The 17,716-nt window shown below is 73.8% G+C and overlaps 2 protein-coding genes across 4 annotated transcripts; one reads left to right on the top strand and one right to left on the bottom strand.

The window, feature by feature from the left end:
* Window positions 1–296: 296 nt before the first annotated feature.
* PARP10 (poly(ADP-ribose) polymerase family member 10) lies at window positions 297–7,827 on the bottom strand. The gene is made up of 11 exons (XM_063327710.1): window positions 7,766–7,827; window positions 7,202–7,361; window positions 5,925–6,171; window positions 4,655–4,888; window positions 4,013–4,560; window positions 3,721–3,933; window positions 3,543–3,639; window positions 2,528–3,421; window positions 2,033–2,163; window positions 1,756–1,933; window positions 297–651 (listed from the first exon to the last, which is right to left on the bottom strand). The coding sequence occupies exons 3-11, from the start codon at window positions 6,169–6,171 to the stop codon at window positions 347–349; spliced, it is 2,847 nt and encodes a 948-aa protein (XP_063183780.1). The 5' UTR covers window positions 7,202–7,361; window positions 7,766–7,827; the 3' UTR covers window positions 297–346.
* A 615-nt stretch (window positions 7,828–8,442) lies between these two features.
* On the top strand, window positions 8,443–17,341 carry GRINA (glutamate ionotropic receptor NMDA type subunit associated protein 1). 3 transcript variants are annotated; one of them, XM_063327697.1, is made up of 7 exons: window positions 8,443–8,518; window positions 11,643–11,993; window positions 12,734–12,846; window positions 12,976–13,176; window positions 13,425–13,553; window positions 15,519–15,662; window positions 16,852–17,339. In XM_063327697.1, exons 2-7 carry the CDS (start codon window positions 11,678–11,680, stop codon window positions 16,999–17,001), a joined length of 1,053 nt encoding a protein of 350 aa, XP_063183767.1. In that variant the 5' UTR covers window positions 8,443–8,518; window positions 11,643–11,677; the 3' UTR covers window positions 17,002–17,339. The 3 variants fall into 3 exon arrangements, with proteins under 3 accessions (XP_063183767.1, XP_063183768.1, XP_063183769.1); XM_063327698.1 differs by having other exon boundaries at window positions 8,500–8,518; window positions 11,646–11,993; window positions 16,852–17,341; XM_063327699.1 differs by lacking the exons at window positions 8,443–8,518; window positions 11,643–11,993 and adding an exon at window positions 12,141–12,164 and having other exon boundaries at window positions 16,852–17,331.
* The last annotated feature ends 375 nt before the right edge of the window (window positions 17,342–17,716 follow it).

The raw sequence follows: 17,716 nt of genomic DNA, 5'->3' as shown, positions 1-17,716 counted from the left end.
GGGAACGAGCTGGGGGGGGGGTGTCAGACCCTGTGCCAGCCCCCCGTCCCCGCAGCCCCCCCCAGAGCACAGCCCTGACCCCCCCCCCCACCAACTCCCAGCCCCAGGAAAAGGGATTATTATTCCCACTTTCACTTTTATTGCACCGGTGATACCCCCCCCCCCCCCCCCGAGTCCTCCCGCGCCCCCCAAGTCCAAGGGGGGGGGGTCGAGGGGTGTCGTGTCCCCCCCCAGACCCCGAACACCCCAGCGTCGAGACCCCCCCCCCCCCGACCCTGGGGCAGGGACCCCCGTAACCGCCCCCCCCACCCCGGGGCAGGGGGTCGGGGGGTGGCGGGGGGGGGTGTCAGGGGGGTCCCCCCCGCCGGCGGCAGGTGAGGAGGTACTGGGGGTAGGCCTGGGTGTCGTTGAAGATGACGAAGATGGCGGGGCGCCGGGGGTCGTCCACCACGCTGTCGTAGCGCCGGGGGGGGCCGGCCCCGTCCCGCAGCGGGGGGGCCCGCAGCCCCCGCCCCCCGGCCGCGAACTCCCCCGTCAGCACTTTGGCCACGAAGACGCGCTTGGTGCCGTCGGCGGCGGGCGGCGAGTACCGGTCCTGCGCCGAGATGGCCGCCCGCGCCGCGAAGTAGACGCCCAGGCCGTAGAGCGCGGCTGAGGGAGGGAGGGAGGGACGGGGGGGTCAGGGGGGGCACGGGGCTCACGCCATGCCCCGATGGGCAACGCCGTGCCGGGACCGGCAACGCCATGGTGGTAATGGCAATGCTGTGCCCGGATTGGCAACGCCATGGCAGGATCGGCAGAGCCATGCCGGATTGGCAACTCCGTGCCCAGACGGGTGATGCCGTGCCCGGATGGGCGATGCCGTGCCCGGACTGGCAGAGCCATGCTGGATGGGTGATGCCATGGCCCAATTGGCAATGCCGTGCCCGGATTGGCAATGCCATACCCAGTCCGGTGATGCCGTGCCCCAGCAGGTGATGCCATGGCCTAACGGGCAATGCCGTGCCCAGATGGGCAACGCCACGGCCCGATTGGCGGTGCCATACCCAGATTGGCACTGCTGTGCCCCCATCGGCAACGTCGTGCCCAGATGGGCAATGCCATGCCCGGATTGGCGATGCCATACCCGGATTGGCGACGCCGTGTCCCGAGGGGCAATGCCATGCCCTGGGTCGGCACCCTGAGCCCAGATCGGCAGTACCATGCCCCGATCGGCAATGCCACGCCTGGACTGGCAGAGCCACGCCAGATCGGCAACGCCACGCCAGATCGGCACCCCACGGCCCGACCAGTGACGCTGTGCCAGGACCAGCCGTGCCGTGCCCCGGATGGACGCTGCCCTGCCCAGTTCGGCAGTGCCGTGCCCCAGTTGGCAATGCCGTGCCTGGACTGGCAATGCCGTGACTGGATACGCAATGGCGTGCCCCCATCAGTAATGCCATGCCCAGACCGGCGGTGCCGTACCCGGATCGGCAACGCCATGCCCCAGTAGGTGATGCCGTGCCGGGATGGGCAACATCACGCCCGGATGGGCAATGCCATGGCTGGACTGGCGGTGCCACGCCAGGATGGGCAACGCCGTGCCCAGACCAGCGGTGCCGTGCCCCAGTAGGTGACGCCACGGCCCGACTGGCAACGGTGTGCCTGGAGCGGTGTTGCCGTGCCGGGACGAGCAATGCCGTGGCCGGATGGGCAACACCACGCCAGGATGGGCGACGCCGTGCCCTGCCTCGGTGCCCCGTGCCCGGCGCTCACCGTTCTTGCCGCAGAAGCTGCGGTTGAAGCCGTGCAGGCAGATCTCGCGGCTGGAGCTCTGGCTGGTGCCGTGGAAGAGGACGCGCTCCACCGGGGCGCCGCCGGCGCGGCCCCTCTCCATGCTGGCTCTCTTCAGGCGGTACTGCTCGTACAGCAGCGGGTGGATCAGCTTCTCCACCTGCCGGGCGGCACCGCAGCGTCCGGGGCTCTGCCGCGGCCACACCGCCCACGGCGTCGCCCAGCGCCTCCCCCCGACCCCGGCGGCGCCGGCACCCACCTTGACGATGGCGATTTGGCTGTGCAGCTCCTCCAGCGTCTGGTAGAAATGGCTGACGGTGTCGCGGAATTCCTCCGAGTCCTCGGCCAGACGCAGCAGACGCACCTCCTCCTCCGCCGCCACCGCCGGCCCTGCCGGACGCGGCACCCGGTGAAGGTCGGTGCAGCACGGCATGGCACGGCACACCGGTACTGCAGCACCATCCCGCTCACAGGGTGCCACGGTGGAGAAGGACCGGCACCGCGGCACCGTCTGGTTCACAGGGTGCCACAGCAGGGCAGGACCGGCACCACGGCACCGTGCCGTTCCCGTGGCGCCATGATGGAGCACAACCGGCACCGCGGCACCATCTGGTCCACAGGGTGCCATGGTGGATCCAGGAGTGGCATTGCGGCACCATCCTGCCCACACGGTGCCATGTCAGGGCAGGACCGGCACCGCGGCACCACCCCGTTCACACAGCGCCGCGGCGGCACCGGTGCTGCCGGCACTCACCGAGCAGGCTGTCGGCTGGGGGCTGGCTGCGTGAGACAGGGGCGACGCTGGCGTTGCCGATGTCGTACTCCTCCATGCGCTGCAGGTCGACGGTGAAGGGCCGCCCGTCCAGCAGCAGGTCCAGCCGGCGCTGCCGGCGCTGCCAGGCCCCTTCCAGCAGCGCCGTGGCCTCGCCGGGGTAGGGGACGGCGGTGCCGGCGTGGTCCCAGCGCACCCAGTGGGCGCCGGCGGTGCCGTGGCGGGGCCGGCCGGGCTGCGGCAGGCGCCGGAGCAGGAGGTGGAGGTCGCGGGCGGCGGCGGCGGTGTATTCGGCGAAGCCGTGCAGCGTGGCGGTGCCGGCGTGCAGGCCCAGGTGGACGGCGTGCCGGCGCTGCAGGAGGACGAGGCATCGCCAGCACCGCGCCGGCAGCGCCTGCAGCCGCTCGCTCTGCACCGTCTGTGCCCGCAGCCGCCCCGCCAGCGCCCGCTCCAGCTCCCCCGGCACCGCCGCCACGTCCCGCTCGAAGGAGGAGAACACCAGCACCCGCGCCGCGTCCGCCGCCGGCAGCCATTCCTCCAGAGAGGCCTCCAGCGCCGCCAGGAGCCCGGCGTCTTCCTCCTCCTCCTCCTCCTCCTCCCGGCGGTGGGAGCGGAGGGAGAGCGCGGTGGCCCGCGCCAGCTCCTCCTCCTCGCGCCCCGTGTCCTCCATGGAGCGCTGGATGGCCAACACCATCTGCGCCGCCTCCTCCTCCTCCTCCTCCTCCTCCTCCATCCCGGCCCTTCGCCAGCCCCACGGCGGCTCCCCGGCGCCACCCCCGTCGGGGGGCTCGGTGAAGGGGTCCAGGTCGTGGCCGGGGAGCAGCGGGGGCTCGGCGTCGCCGGGGCGCAGCGCTGCCAGCAGCTCCTTGATCTCCTCTGCCGGGAGCAGCCAGGCGTCACCCGCGGGCCCCGACCCCGGCACATGGTGAGGAACCAGCGTCCGCGTCCCCCTCCCACCGCGGCGCCGGTTGAGCAGGTGCGGGGCGAGACCCCTCACCGATGCTGCGGTGAAGGCCGTCTCCATCGGCACCATCCTCATCCTCGGGCAGGTCCGGCTGCGGCGCCGCAGCAGCGAGCAGCTCCGCCAGCTCCGTCTGCGGGGACAAGGGACACGGGCCGCCGTCACCGGCGCTGTGCCGGCGGCAGGGCCCGGCGTGGCGTCACCCGGGGGGTACCTGTGGGTCCGGGGGGTCCCAGCGGACGCCGTCCAGGTCGATGACGCACTGGAAGCGACTCTCCAGCTGCCGGATGACGCTCTGCCCGCCCTCGTCCCGCAGGAACCGCGCCACGCCGGGGAACCGCAGCGTCACCGGCTGCGAGCCCACGGTGCCCAGCAGGCTCTGCAGGAATTCGGCGGCCGCCCGGCACCGGCCCGGCTCCCCGCTCACCTGCCGGCGACCGCCGGGCCGTCAGGGCCGTGCCGCCGCGGCACCGCAGTGCCGGGGACACCCGGAGCCGGCGTCTCACCCGGAATCCGGAGACGTCCCCCCCCTCCAGCGGCAGCAGGGACACCTCGGGGATGCTGGCCAGCAGGTCCTGGTAGTGCCGGTGCAGGTACCGCAGCGCTCCTGGCTCCGCCGGCACCACCACCTCGTCCCGCGCCGCCGCCAACGCCTCATGGCGCTGCCACCGCCCGGCCACCGCCGTGTCACCGTCACCCCCGGGGAAGGCAGACGGCGGCTCCGCCGGCACCGGGCTCGACACCGGTGGCTCCACCGGCACCGGGCCCGTGGGGGCTGGCGGCGGGGACCCATCTGATGGGGGGGGCACACCTGGCGGGGGGGCTGTGTCCGGTGAGGGTGCCAGGGCTGCCGGGGGGGCCGGGGCCGTGTCCTGCGCAGTGGCCGTGGCCGGCAGGGGGGTCTCGCCCGTCGGGGGGGTCTCACCCGGCGCGGTGGCCGTGTCTGGCGGGGGGGTCTCGTCCCCCTCCAGCGTCCCCAAGAAGGGGTAGTGGGGGGCGAGCGCCAGCGCCGCGTCCTGCAGCCGGTGGGGTCTCTGCAGCACCCGCTCCGCCGCTGCGGGGGGAGAGGACGGGCAGCCGGCGCGGCACCGGCACCAGCGGCCGGCCGAAGGGGGGGGTGTCCCCGGTGTCCCGCGTCCCCCGCTCACCTTCCGCCTCCTGGAAGGTGACGACGGCGGCGCGTCCCCCCGGCAGCACCCGCACGTCCCGCACGCTGCCGCCGCCGCTGCGCCGGTTCTCGAAGTAGAGCTCCAGCAGGTCGCGGCTCAGCACCGGCGCCTCGGCACGCACCACCACGCTGCTGGCCACCGGTAGCCGCAGCAGGGACACCGCCGACCCCGCCAGCCCCCGCTGCCGGACCCGCTCCGCCGCCGCCGCGAACTCTGCCAGGACGGTGGCGACGGTGACGCCGGGGGGGAATGGGAGCCATTCGGCCACCCCGGCGGCACCGCGGGACGCCGGCGGGTCCGGCAGCGGGGAGCCACCAGCACCCAGCGCCCGGCAGGACGATGCCGCCCACCGCGCTCACCGGCGCTGCCGGCTGCGCCAAAACGCCACCCCGGGGGCCTGGCTGCCAGGATGCACCGCAGACCCCGTGCCCCGAAACGCCGTCCCAGCACCAACCCCGCCCCGCAGACCCCCACCCCAAAACACCGTCCTGGCACCACCGGCGCCAACGCCGCAGCCAGAGCCCGCTCCCCAAAATGCCACCCCCGTGCTCCAAACCCTGCCCCCCAAAATGCCGCCCCGGCACTACCGGCACCGGTCCTGCACCCCAGACCCCGCACCCCGAAACGCCGCCCCGGTGACGCCGGCACCAGCCCCGCACCCCAAAATGCCACCCCCGCATCAACACCGCGCAGCACCCCAGCCCCTGCACCCCGAAACACCGCCCCAGCCGCCACGGGGACTGGGACCCCCCCAACAGCCACCAGTGCTCCCAGTGGGGACTGGGACCCCCCCTCACCCCATCCCAGCGCTCCCAGTTGGGACCGGGACCCCCCCTCACCCCATCCCAGCACCCCCAGTGGGATTGGGAACCCCCCTCACCCCATCCCAGTGCTCCCAGTTGGGACTGGGAACCACCCACACCCCATCCCAGTGCTCCCAGTTGGGACCGGGACCCCCCCTCACCCCATCCCAGTGCCCCCAGTGGGATTGGGAACCCCCCTCACCCCATCCCAGTGCTCCCAGTTGGGACTGGGAACCACCCACACCACATCCCAGTGCTCCCAGTGGGATTGGGAACCCCCCACACCCCATCCCAGTGCTCCCAGTTGGGTCCGGGACCCCTCTGTACCTGATCCCAGTGCTCCCAGCAGGGTCTGCCCCCCCCCCCCATATCCCCAGGGACCTCCTTCCCCCCCCGCACCCACCGAGGGGGGCCATGGGGGGTCCCGCTCCCCCCCCAGCACCCACCGAGGGGGGCCATGGGGTCCCGCAGGCGCAGCAGGGCCCATCCCGGTGCCGGGCCCCGGCTGAGGCCGAAGGTGCCGGGGGCTCGTCCCAGCAGCGAGCCCAGGGGGGGCTCCAGCTCCTCGGGGGGGGCGCAGGGGTCCAGCCCCCCCAGCAGCAGCCGGGTGGGGTGCCAGGGGGGGGCTGGGCGCACCCGCAGCTCCCACCCCCCCCAGCCGGTGGGTGCCCTGGGCCAGGACGTTCTCGGCATCTGGGGGGGACACGGGGGTCACCGGGGGGGGACGGGACACGGGGGTCACTGGGGGGGGGGGGGACGGGAAGTGCCCGAGCCCACCCCGCACTGGGAGACCCTGGGGGGCACAGCACCGCTCCCCAGTGATCCCAGTGGGAGTGGGTCGTCCCCCCCCGACCGATCCCAGTGCTCCCAGTTGGGAGTGGAACCCTCCTCACCCCACCCCAGTGCTCCCAGTGGGGACTGGGACCCCCTCATACCCCATCCCAGTGCTCCCAGTGCCCCCAGCAGGGACTGGGACCCCCCCCCGTACCCCATCCCAGTGCTCCCAGTTGGGACCAGGGCCCCCCCGTACCCCATCCCAGTGCTCCCACTTGTGACTGGGACGCCCCTCACCCCATCCCAGTGCCCCCAGCAGGGACCGGGACCCCCCCATACCCCATCCCAGTGCTCCCAGTGCCCCCAGCAGGGACTGGGACCCCCCTGTACCCCACCCCAGTGCCCCCAGCAGGGATGGGGACCCCCCGTACCCCATCCCAGTGCTCCCAGTGCTCCCAATTGGGACTGGGACCCCCCCATACCCCACCCCAGTGCTCCCAACAGGGACGGGGACCCCCCGTACCCCATCCCAGTGCCCCCAGCAGGGACTGGGACCCCCCCGTAGCCCATCCCAGTGCGCCCAGCAGGGACTGGGACCCCCCCGTACCCCACCCCAGTGCTCCCAGCAGGGACGGGGACCCCCCGTACCCCATCCCAGTGCCCCCAGTAGGGACTGGGACCCCCCCGTAGCCCACCCCAGTGCTCCCAGTGCTCCCAATTGGGACTGGGACCCCCCCGTACCCCATCCCAGTGCCCCCAGTAGGGACTGGGACCCCCCCGTAGCCCGCCCCAGTGCCCCCAGCAGGGACTGGGACCCCCCCGTAGCCCATCCCAGTGCTCCCAGTGCTCCCAGCAGGGACTGGGACCCCCCAGTACCCCACCCCAGTGCCCCCAGCAGGGACTGGGACCCCCCCGTAGCCCGCCCCAGTGCCCCCAGCCGCGGGCTCACCCTGGGGGCTGTGGAAGGTGAGGAAGAGGAGGGGGCCGAGGCGCTGGCAGCTCTCCACGGGGCCCCCCCCCGACCGCCGCCGGCTCTCGAAGTACAGCACCGGCAGCTCCTCGGGGGCGTCGGGGGGGACGCCCCCCACCTCCAGCACCGCCCCCGCCATCTGCCCGCCCGCACGTTTGGGGGGGGGGGGAAGGGGGGGACGCGGGACACCCCACGGCCCTCCCCCCTCCCCAGGGCCCCTCCCCAGCCCCACAGCCGCGGGGCAGGATCATCCCCGCCGTGGGGCAGGACCCCCCCTTCAGCCCCCCAGCCCCGCGGCAGCCCCACGCCCCCGGGGCAGCCCCCCCCCCGCCGTGGGGCAGACCCCCACAACCTCATGTCCCAGGGCAGGGCCCCCCGTATCCCCACGACCCCGGGTCAGAGCCCCCCCCCCCAGCCCCACGCAGCCCCAAACCCCCGTGGCAGGACACCCCAGCCCCCCAGCCGTGGGGCAGGACACCCCCCCCCCCAGCCCAGAGACAGACCCCACACAGCCCCCCCCCCTGCCCCCATCCCCCAACGCACCGGCCGCCGTTCGGCTCCGCCCCGGCCAAGAAACGAAACCGAAAGTGCCCGGGAACGGGAACGGGAAGGGGAAGCGCGCGGGGGTGTGGCCGGGGGGGCGTGGCCGAGAGAGGGCGTGGCCTCCCGTGGGCGGGGCCTTCCGGAGGGGCGGGACCCGGCCCGGGCCCCACCCGAAATACGATGGGGACGCAGGAGAGCCAGGCCCCGCCCCTCTCCCGCAAGCCCCGCCCCTCTCCCGCAAGCCCCGCCCCTCTCCCGAAGGCCCCGCCTCCATAAGGACTCGCCCCTCACACAAGCCCCGCCCCCTTCCTTCAGGCCCCGCCCCTATACCCACAGCCCCCTCCCCTCTCACGGAGGCAATGCCCCCTCTCCCTACAGGCCCCGCCCCTCTCCCTACAGGCCCCGCCCCTCTCCCGCAGGCCCCGCCCCTTCGCCGCGGAGTGGGCGGAACCGAGCCGTCCCAGCCCCGCCCCTCCTCGTAAGTCCCCGCCCCCATCAGCCCCGCCCCTTCGCGGAGACCCCGCCCACAGCCGAGCGGCGCTGCCCTAAACCGGCCCCCCTAAGCCACGCCCCTTCGCTGAGGCCCCGCCCCTCCCGCAGTCCCCGCCCAATGAAGGCGGAGCGCTGCCGCAAGCCCCCGCCCCTCCCCTCCCCGCGAGAAGGCCCCGCCCCCCGTAGTCCCCGCCCCCCCACGCGGAGGCCCCGCCCACAGCGGAGCGGAGCGGAGGCAGCGCTGCCGCACGGCCCGGCCCGGTGAGCTGGGGGGGGGACGGGGACGGGGGACACGGACACCGGGATGGGGGAACCCGGACACCGGAGGGGGCTTGCGGTGTGGGGCGGGGGGGGGGGGGGGGCACGGGGGAGGCCCCCGAGCGCCGTTTCCTCCCCCCCCCCCCGCCCCGCTCTGCCGCATTCCGCAGCGGGGGGGGGGCACAGCCGGGCGGCGGGAGCGGGCCCCGGCGGGCCGGGCCGGGCCGCAGTGCGGGACCCCGCTGCGGGGGGCAGCGGCGGGAGGGTGGGGGCTGCCCCCCCCCCCCCCCCCCCCACCTCCGGCCCGTGTGTTGTCGTCGTGGTGGCCCCCCCCCCCCGCCGGGGGGGATTAGGATTGTTGCTGCCGTAAATAGGCCGCGCTGGGGCTTTACCGGCCAAAGCGGCTTAGCGAGGGGGGGCGCGGGCCCCCCCCACCCCACTCTGCGCCCCCCCCGCGCCCCCCTGTGGGGACTCCCGTGTCCCCTGTTTGGGGTGTCCCCTGTCGCCCCTGTGGGGACCCCCCCGTGTCCCCCGCCCCCCGTGAGGGGTGTCCCCGTGCCGGGGGTCCCGGCCCTCCCGGGGGAGGAACGTGGCGGCGGCCGCGGTGCCGCATGGCTGAGTCCCGTCCCCCCCGCCCCCGGGCCCGTGGCACCAGGATGGGGCGTCACGCGGGGGTTGAGCCACCGGCCAGCGGGCTGGCACCGGCCGGGGGGGCTGGCACTGGCCAAGGGGGGCTGGCACTGGCCGGGGGGGCTGTGCCAGTGGCCAGGGGCCTGTCACTGGCCGGGGGGGCTGGCACCGGCCGGGGGGGCTGGCACTGGCTGGGGGGGCTGTCACTGGCCAGAGGGCTGTGCCAGTGGCCGGGGGGGGGTGCTGTCATCAGCCAGGCGAGCTGTCACGAGTCACTGGGCTGACACTGGCCAGAGGGCTGTGCCACTGACCGGGGGGGCTGTCACTGGCCAAGAGGGGCTGTCACTGGCCAGGTTTGTCACCAGTTGGGCCAGCTGTCACCAGCCCAGCAGGCCGTCGCTGGCCAGACGGCTGTGCCGGTGGTCAGGGGGGCTGTCACCAGCCAAGGGGGCTGTCACTGGCCACCAGGCTGTCACTGGCCAGGGGAGCTGTTGCCAGCCCAGCAAGCTGTCACTGGCCAAGGGGGGCTGTCACTAGCCAGAGGGCTGTGCCAGAGGCCAGGGGGGCTGTCACCAGACAGGGGGGCTGTCACTGGCCACTGGGCTGTCAGCAGCCAGGCGAGCTGTCAGCAGCCTGGCAAGCTGTCACTGGCCAGGGGGGCTGCCACTGGCCAAGGGGTCCTGTCACTGGCCACTGTGCTGTGCCAGCGGCCAGGAGGGGCTGTCACCAGTCAGGGGGGGGATGTCATTGGCCACCAGGTTGTTACTGGCCACCAGGCTGTCACTGGCCAGGGGAGACTGTCACTGGCCACTGGGCTGTGCCAGCGGCCAAGGCGGCAGTCACCAGCCAGGGGGGGACTGTCACTGGCCAGGGGTGGCTGTTATCAGCTACTGGGCTGTCACTGGCCAGGGGGTTGTCACCAGCCAGGGGGGCTGTTGCTGGCCAGAGGGCTGTGCCAGTGGCCAGGGGGGCTGTCGCTGGCCGGCGGGGGGGGGGGTGTCACTGGCCAGGGGTCTGTCAGTAGCCGGTGGGGGTTGTCACTAGCCAGAGGGCTGTGCCACCGGCCAGGGGTGCCGTCACTTGGCCGTCGCCGGCCCGGCAGTTGGTGGCCCCGTGCCCGCTGTCACCGGTTCCTCGCTGCGGCACCGGCTCAGGCACGTCGGTCGCGGCGGCACGTGATGGCGCAGGCCCGATGGCCGCCAACCCTGCGGGCGGCCGCCCGTCCCCGCCACCGCCGCCATGGCCGCCGCCATTCCCGGGGCGGGCACGGGGCCGGGGGCAAATGCTGGCCACCGGGGTCTGGTGCCGCGGCCGGCGGGACACCGGCGGTCCCGGTGCGGGTCCCGGTGCGGGGCCGTGGCCGGGGGAGGAGGGAAGGCCTCGGACGGGCCCCGCCGCCATGGCCCGGGCCGGGGCGGCCGCGGGGGGTCGCCATGGCAACGGCCCTGCCGCCCGGCCGCCATCTTGTGCGGGCCCCGGCAGCCGGGGGGGGGCCGGACCCACGAGTGTGGGGTGATGGAGGGGGCAGGGGGACACCCCCAAGTGTGGGGTGATGGGGGGGGACCCACAAGTGTGGGGTGATGGCAGGGGGGGACGACCCACTGTAGGGTGATGGATGGGGGGGAGACCCCCAATTGTGGGGTGATGGGGGGGGGGGCACCCTTGCTGTGGGGGGATGGGGGGGTCCGGACCCCCAAGTGTGGGGTGATGGGGGGGGGACCCACAAGTGTGGGGTGATGGCAGGGGGGGACACACCACTGTAGGGTGATGGACGGGGGGGACCCCCAAGTGTGGGGTGACAGACGGGGGGGGGACACACCCTCACTGCGGGGGGGTGGGGGGGTCCAGACCCCCAAGTGTGGGGTGATGGGCGGGGGGGGCACGCTGTGGGGTGACGGACGAGGGGGGACACCCTTGCTGTGGGGGGGTGGGGGTGTCCGGACCCCCAAGTGTGGGGTGATGGGGGGGGACACACAAGTGTGGGGTGATGGATGGGGGGGACACACCACTGTAGGGTGATGGGGGGGTGAGGGGACCCAGACCCCCAAGTGTGGGGTGATGGACAAGAGGGGGCTGACCCACTGTGGGGTGATGGATGGGGGGGACACACAGAAGTGTGGGGTGATGGGGGGGGGACGACACCCACTGTGGGGTGATGGACGGGGGGGGACCCACAAGTGTGGGTGGCGGATGGGGGAGGGGGGACTGAGACCCCCAAGTGTGGGGTGATGGGTGGGTGGGGGGCCCACAGGACTGCTGGGGGGGGGGGGGGAGGAAGGGGCCATGGGGCGTGATGGATGTGGGGGTTTGATGGCTGGGGGGGGGGGCGATTATGGCCGGGGGGGGGTGACGGCGTGGGGGGGTGATGGCTGGGGGGGGGTGAAGGCCATGGGGGGGCGATGGCTGCGGGGGGGTGATGGATGTGGGGATGATGGCGTGGGGGGGGGGGCGATGGCCGCCAGCTCTGACCCCCCCCCCCCCCTTTCTCTCCCCACAGCAGAGCGCGGCCGCCAGCCCGGGGGGGGGGCCGACATGTCCCACGAGAAGAGTTTCCTGGTGACGGGGGGCGAGGGCTTCGGGGGGCCGCAGCCCACGGCCCCCCCGGCCTACGCCCAGCCCCCCTACCCCCCCCCAGCCCCCTATCCCCAGCCCCACTTCGCCCCCGCGCCCTACAGCCAGCCGGGGGGCTTCCCGCAGGGGCCAGGGCCGTACCCGCCCCCGGGGCCGTACCCCCCCGCCGGGCCCTACCCCCCCGGGCCGTACCCCCCCCCGGGGCCGTACCCCCAGGGCCCCTACGCCCAGCCCCCCTACGCCCAGCCGCAGCCCATGGTCCCCGGCGACCAGGACTGTAAGTGATGGGGGGGGGCTCTCTGGGGGGGGGGTGATGTGGGGGGGGGCTGTCCTGGGTGGGACATGGCGGGGGCTCCATCCTGAGGGGGGGACATGGTGGGGGGTGTCTGTCCCGAGGGGGAACATGGGGGGGCTCCATCGCAGCCCATGGTCCCCGGCGACCAGGACTGTAAGTGATGGGGGGGGGACAGGGGGGGGGGACATGGAGGGGTCTGTCCTGGGGGGGGGGACATGGGGGGGCTCCATTCCGAGGGGAGGACATGGGGGGGCTCCATCCCGGGGGGGGGAAAGAGGGGGCTCCATCCCGGGGGGGGAGACATGGGGGGGGGGGGGGGGGGGGGCGGGTCTTCATCCCCGGGGGGGGGACATGGGGGGGCCCCATCCTGGGGGTAGCGCGGCTCAGGGAGCGCCGGCGGGACCCTCCCAAGGGAAGGGGTCCTGCCCCGTGAGCCCCCCCCTCAGCCCAGCCAAGCCTTGGCGGGGGGGGGGGGGGGTGTCACCCAGAGAAGTGGGGGGGGGCACCGCCTGGAGCTGTCGGCTCGGCTTGGGGGGGGCACAGAGCCCCCCGCTCCCCACTTCCATGGCCCCCCCCCCAACCCCGGAGACCGTGGCCACGGGCAAGCGGCCACCCCGGTGGTCCCGGGGGCTCGGTGTGGGGGTGCTGGCAGTGTCGTGTCCCCCCCCCGGCCCCCCTTCATGCCTCTGTGTGTGCGTGTCCCCCCCCCCGCCTCGCCGCAGCCCCCCTGCACAGCACCTACCACGAGGACGGGCCCCCCTCCTACTATGACAACCAGGACTTCCCCCCCGCCCACTGGGACGACAAGAGCGTGCGGCAGGCCTTCATCCGCAAGGTGGGACGCCGAGGGGGGGGGACACCCCTGGGAAGGGGCTTGGGACCCCCCCCCCCACGCCGCGACACCCCCTCTGCGTGTCGTGTGTGTGTGTGTGTGTGTGTGTGTTGTGTCGTCCCCCCCCCCCAGGTGTTCCTGGTGCTGAGCCTGCAGCTGAGCGTCACCTTCGCCTTCGTCGCCGTCTTCACCTTCCTCAAAGGCGTCAAGGGCTTCGTGCAGCGCAACGTCTGGACCTACTACGTCTCCTACGCCGTCTTCTTCATCTCCCTCATCGTCCTCAGCTGCTGCGGCGACTTCCGACGCAAGCACCCCTGGAACCTGGTGGCCCTGGTGAGGGACGGGGAGGGGGGGGTCGGTTTCAGCTGGGGGACCCCCCTCGGGGTGGGTTTGGGGGCGCTGGGGGGGGGTGAGAGCGGGGCCCGCTGTGGATTCGGCCCCGGCGCGGAGGGCGTTGGGCACCGCGGCGGCACCGCCGGAGGCGGCGGGGGGGCGGAGGGGGGGTTTCGCGGCCCGGTTGGGGTGACAGAGCGGTGGTGACGCGGTGTCCGCGCGCGTGTGTTTGTGTGTCCCCCCCCCAGTCCATCCTGACGCTCAGCCTGTCCTACATGGTGGGGATGATCGCCAGCTTCTACAACACCGACGCCGTCATCATGGCCGTGGGCATCACCGTCCTCGTCTGCTTCACCGTCGTCATCTTCTCCCTCCAGGTCAGCGCCGGGCAGGGGGGGCAGAGCGGCCGGGACACCCCCCCCAGCTCCCTGCCAGGGCTGGGGGGCTCCGAATTAGGTGTACGACCCCCCCCCGGCTCCCTGCTGGGGCTGGGGGCTCCGAATTGGGCGTATGACCCCCCCCCCGGCTCCCTGCTGGGGCTGGGGGGCTCCGAATTGGGCGTATGACCCCCCCCCGGCTCCCTGCTGGGGCTGGGGGGCTCCGAATTGGGCGTATGACACCCCCCCCCCGGCTCCCTGCTGGGGCTGGGGGCTCCGAATTAGGTGTACGACCCCCCCCCGGCTCCCTGCTGGGGCTGGGGGCTCCGAATTGGGCGTATGACCCCCCCCCGGCTCCCTGCTGGGGCTGGGGGGCTCCGAATTGGGCGTATGACACCCCCCCCCCGGCTCCCTGCCAGGGCTGGGGGGCTCCGAATTAGGTGTACGACCCCCCCCCGGCTCCCTGCTGGGGCTGGGGGCTCCGAATTGGGCGTATGACCCCCCCCCCGGCTCCCTGCTGGGGCTGGGGGGCTCCGAATTGGGCGTATGACCCCCCCCCGGCTCCCTGCTGGGGCTGGGGGGCTCCGAATTGGGCGTATGACACCCCCCCCCCGGCTCCCTGCTGGGGCTGGGGGCTCCAAATTGGGTGTATGACCCCCCCCCCGGCTCCCTGCTGGGGCTGGGGGGCTCCGAATTGGGCGTATGACACCCCCCCCCCGGCTCCCTGCTGGGGCTGGGGGCTCCAAATTGGGTGTATGACCCCCCCCCCGGCTCCCTGCTGGGGCTGGGGGCTCCGAATTGGGCGTATGACCCCCCCCCCCGGCTCCCTGCTGGGGCTGGGGGCTCCGAATTGGGCGTATGAACCCCCCCCGGCTCCCTGCTGAGTTTGGGGGGCTCCAAACCAGGTGTACGACCCCCCCTGGCTCCCTGCCAGGGCTGGGGGTCTCTGAATTACGTGTACGACCCCGCCCCCCCCGGCTCCCTGCTGGGGCTGGGGGGCTCCGAATTGGGCGTATGACCCCCCCCGGCTCCCTGCTTGGGCTGGGGGGCTCCGAATTGGGCATATGACCCCCCCCCCCCCGGCTCCCTGCTGGGGCTGGGGGGCTCCGAATTGGGCATATGACCCCCCCCGGCTCCCTGCTGGGGCTGGGGGGCTCCGAATTGGGCGTATGACCCCCCCCCCCGGCTCCCTGCTGGGGCTGGGGGCTCCGAATTGGGCGTATGAACCCCCCCCGGCTCCCTGCTGAGTTTGGGGGGCTCCAAACCGGGTGTACGACCCCCCCCAGCTCCCTGCCAGGGCTGGGGGTCTCTGAATTAGGTGTACGACCCGCCCCCCCCCCAGCTCCCTGCTGGGGCTGGGGGGCTCCGAATTGGGCGTATGACCCCCCCCCCCCCCGGCTCCCTGCTGGGGCTGGGGGGCTCTGAACCAGGTGTATGTTCCCCCTGGCTCCCTACTGGGGGGCTCTGAACTGGGGGTACAAGACCCCCCCCGGCTCCCTGCTGGCACTGGGGGCTCCAAACCAGGTGTATGACCCCCCCCTCCCCTGGCTCCCTGCTGGGGGGCTCTGAACTGGGCATACGACCCCCTCCCCAGCTCCCTACTGGTGTTGGTGGGGGCTCTGAACTGGGCATATGACCCCCCGGCTCCCTGCTGGGGAGCTCCACACCGGGCGTATGACCCCCCCGTCCCCCTGCTGGGGGGCTCTGAACCGGGTGTACAACCCCCCCCCCAGCTCCCTCCCGGGGCGGGGGGCTCTGAACTGGGCGTACGACCCCCCCCAGCTCCTGGCTCCCTGGTGGGGGGGCTCCGAACCAGGCGTATGACACCCCCCAGCTCCCTACTGGGGGACTCCAAACTGGGTGTACGACCCCCCCCCAACCCCCCCAGCTCCCTGCTGGGACTGGGGGGGGCGCTGTGTGTTGGGTGTACGGCCCCCCCCGCGCTGAGTCCGCCCCCTCCCGCAGACCAAGTACGACTTCACCTCCTGCCGGGGGGTGCTCATCATCTGCCTCGTCGTCCTCATCGTCTTCTCCATCCTCTGCATCTTCATCCGGAACCGCATCATGGACATCATCTACGCCTCCCTGGGGGCCCTGCTCTTCACCTGCGTGAGTGCCGGGGGGGGCCCGGACCCCCTCACCCCCCCTTCCCTGGCGGGGGGATGAGCCGTGGCCGGGGGGGCTGAGGCTGCGGGCGTGGGGACGGTGGGGTGAGGAACCTGCCGGTGGGGCGGCTTCTGGGCGGACCCCCCTCCCCCGGCGTCCCCCCCCCATAATGTCCCCTCTCCCGGAGCTCACCGTCCCCCCCAGCACCCTGAGGGGACGCTGGGGACGCGGGGGTGGGGGAGGGGCAGGGAGGGGGCTGGGGAAGGGCTGGGGGCTGGAGCTGGGGGGCTGGGGACCAGCTCAGCCGGTGGCGGCCGGCGACGGCTGGAGGCCCGTGGCCAGCGCTGGTGGCCGGGGGTCGGCGCCGGGGACCCCCCCCAGGAGGTCGTGCCACCCGCCAGCGGGACGGGGCCGGGCCGGAGGGACCTCGGGAGGGTCCCCGGGGGCCAGGGCAGGGTCCTGCCGGGGGGGGAACAGCCCCAGGGACCGGGCCGGGCCGGGGGGACCCGCTGGGAACCAGCTCTGCGGGGAGACCTGGGAGTCCTGGGGGACACCAAGTTGCCCGGGGGCCGGCGACGTGCCCTCGTGGCCGACGCGGCCAACGGTCTCCTGGGGGGCACGGAGCAGAGCGTGGCCGGCAGGCGGGGGGAGGTTCATCCTCCCGCTCTGCCCTGCCCTGCCCTGCCCTGGGGGGGCCACAGCTGGAGCACTGGGGCCGGTGCCGGGCCCCCCAGTTGCGGCGGGACGGGGAACTGCTGGGGAGAGTCCGGCGGGGGCCGCGAGGATGACGAGGGCCGGGAGCGTCTCTGTGCTGAGGAAGGGCCGAGGGATTTGGGTCTCTTCAGCCTGGAAAAAAGACGAGCGAGGGGGGGTCTCGTCAGCGCCGATAAACACTGCAAGGGGGGGCGGCAGCGGGACGGGGCCGGGCTCTTCCCGGTGGTGCCCGGGGCCGGGACGAGGGGCAACGGGCACAACCTGGGACACGGGAAACGCCAAAAAAAGGAGGACAAAGGTCTTTGGGGCGAGGGCAGCAGAGAGGTGTGGGGTCTCCGTCTCTGGAGATCTCCCAAACCCGCCTGGACGCACCCAACCTGCTCCGGGTGACCCCGCTGCCGCCGGGGCTGGGACGGGGGGGGGGTCCCCGGAGGTCCCTAAAACTCCCTGACTCCGTAACTCCGGCGCTTCCCGGCAGTTCCTGGCGGTGGACACGCAGATGATCCTGGGGAACAAGCAGCTGGCGCTCAGCCCCGAGGAGTACGTCTTCGCCGCCCTCAACCTCTACACGGACATCATCAACATCTTCCTCTACATCCTGGCCATCATCGGCCGGGCCAAGGAGTAGCCTGTGTGTCCCCCCCCCGCCGACCCCCCCACCCCCGGTGCGTATCCCGGTTTCCCCCCCACGCCCCCCGTCCCCGTCCCCGTCCCCGCAGCCGGTTTCGTTTGGTGTCACCGTCCCCCGTCCCCGCAGCCGGTTTCGTTTGGTGTCACCGCACCCCCTCAACGGTTCCCCCCCCCCCACTTAGCATTTCTTTCACCCCTGCGGGGGTCTCGCCGGACCTGGGGTGGCGGGGGGGGCACGAGGCGGGGGGGTGACAGCTCTGTCCCCTTGCTGGGTGCGAGGCAGGCGGCGCTCGCCCGTGCCCACCGGGGTGCCGCAGCCCCCCCGTTCCCCCCCCAGCAGCCCCCTGCCCCCCCCCGCTGTGAATACGGCCGCGTCCCCCCCCCCCTTGCGTTGAACGAGGACTGGAAGCACTTTGCCCCCGCCTGCGGTGGAGCTCGTGTCCCCCCACCCCCCTCCGTCCCGCGCCCCCCGGGGTCCCCGCACCGGTCACTGCTCGAGGGTCCCCGCGGGGACCCATCACCCCCCCCCCCGGGTCCGAGCCACCGTCCCGGCCCCGGCCCCCCCCCCGCGGCCACGGTTCCGTTCCTGCCCCGTTCTGCGGCCCCCGCTGTTAATAAACCTCCATCTAGTTCAGCTCGGCCGCCTCCAGCTCTGCTTCCCCCCGCCGCGGCCGGCACGGCCCAGCCTGGGGCTACTGGCCCCCGCCACGGGC

Source organism: Chroicocephalus ridibundus, chromosome 2, assembly GCF_963924245.1.
Source record: "Chroicocephalus ridibundus chromosome 2, bChrRid1.1, whole genome shotgun sequence".
NCBI lineage: Eukaryota > Metazoa > Chordata > Aves > Charadriiformes > Laridae > Chroicocephalus > Chroicocephalus ridibundus.
Note: the sequence above shows the minus strand (reverse complement) of the source record. Positions and strands in the feature narration are given on the sequence as shown.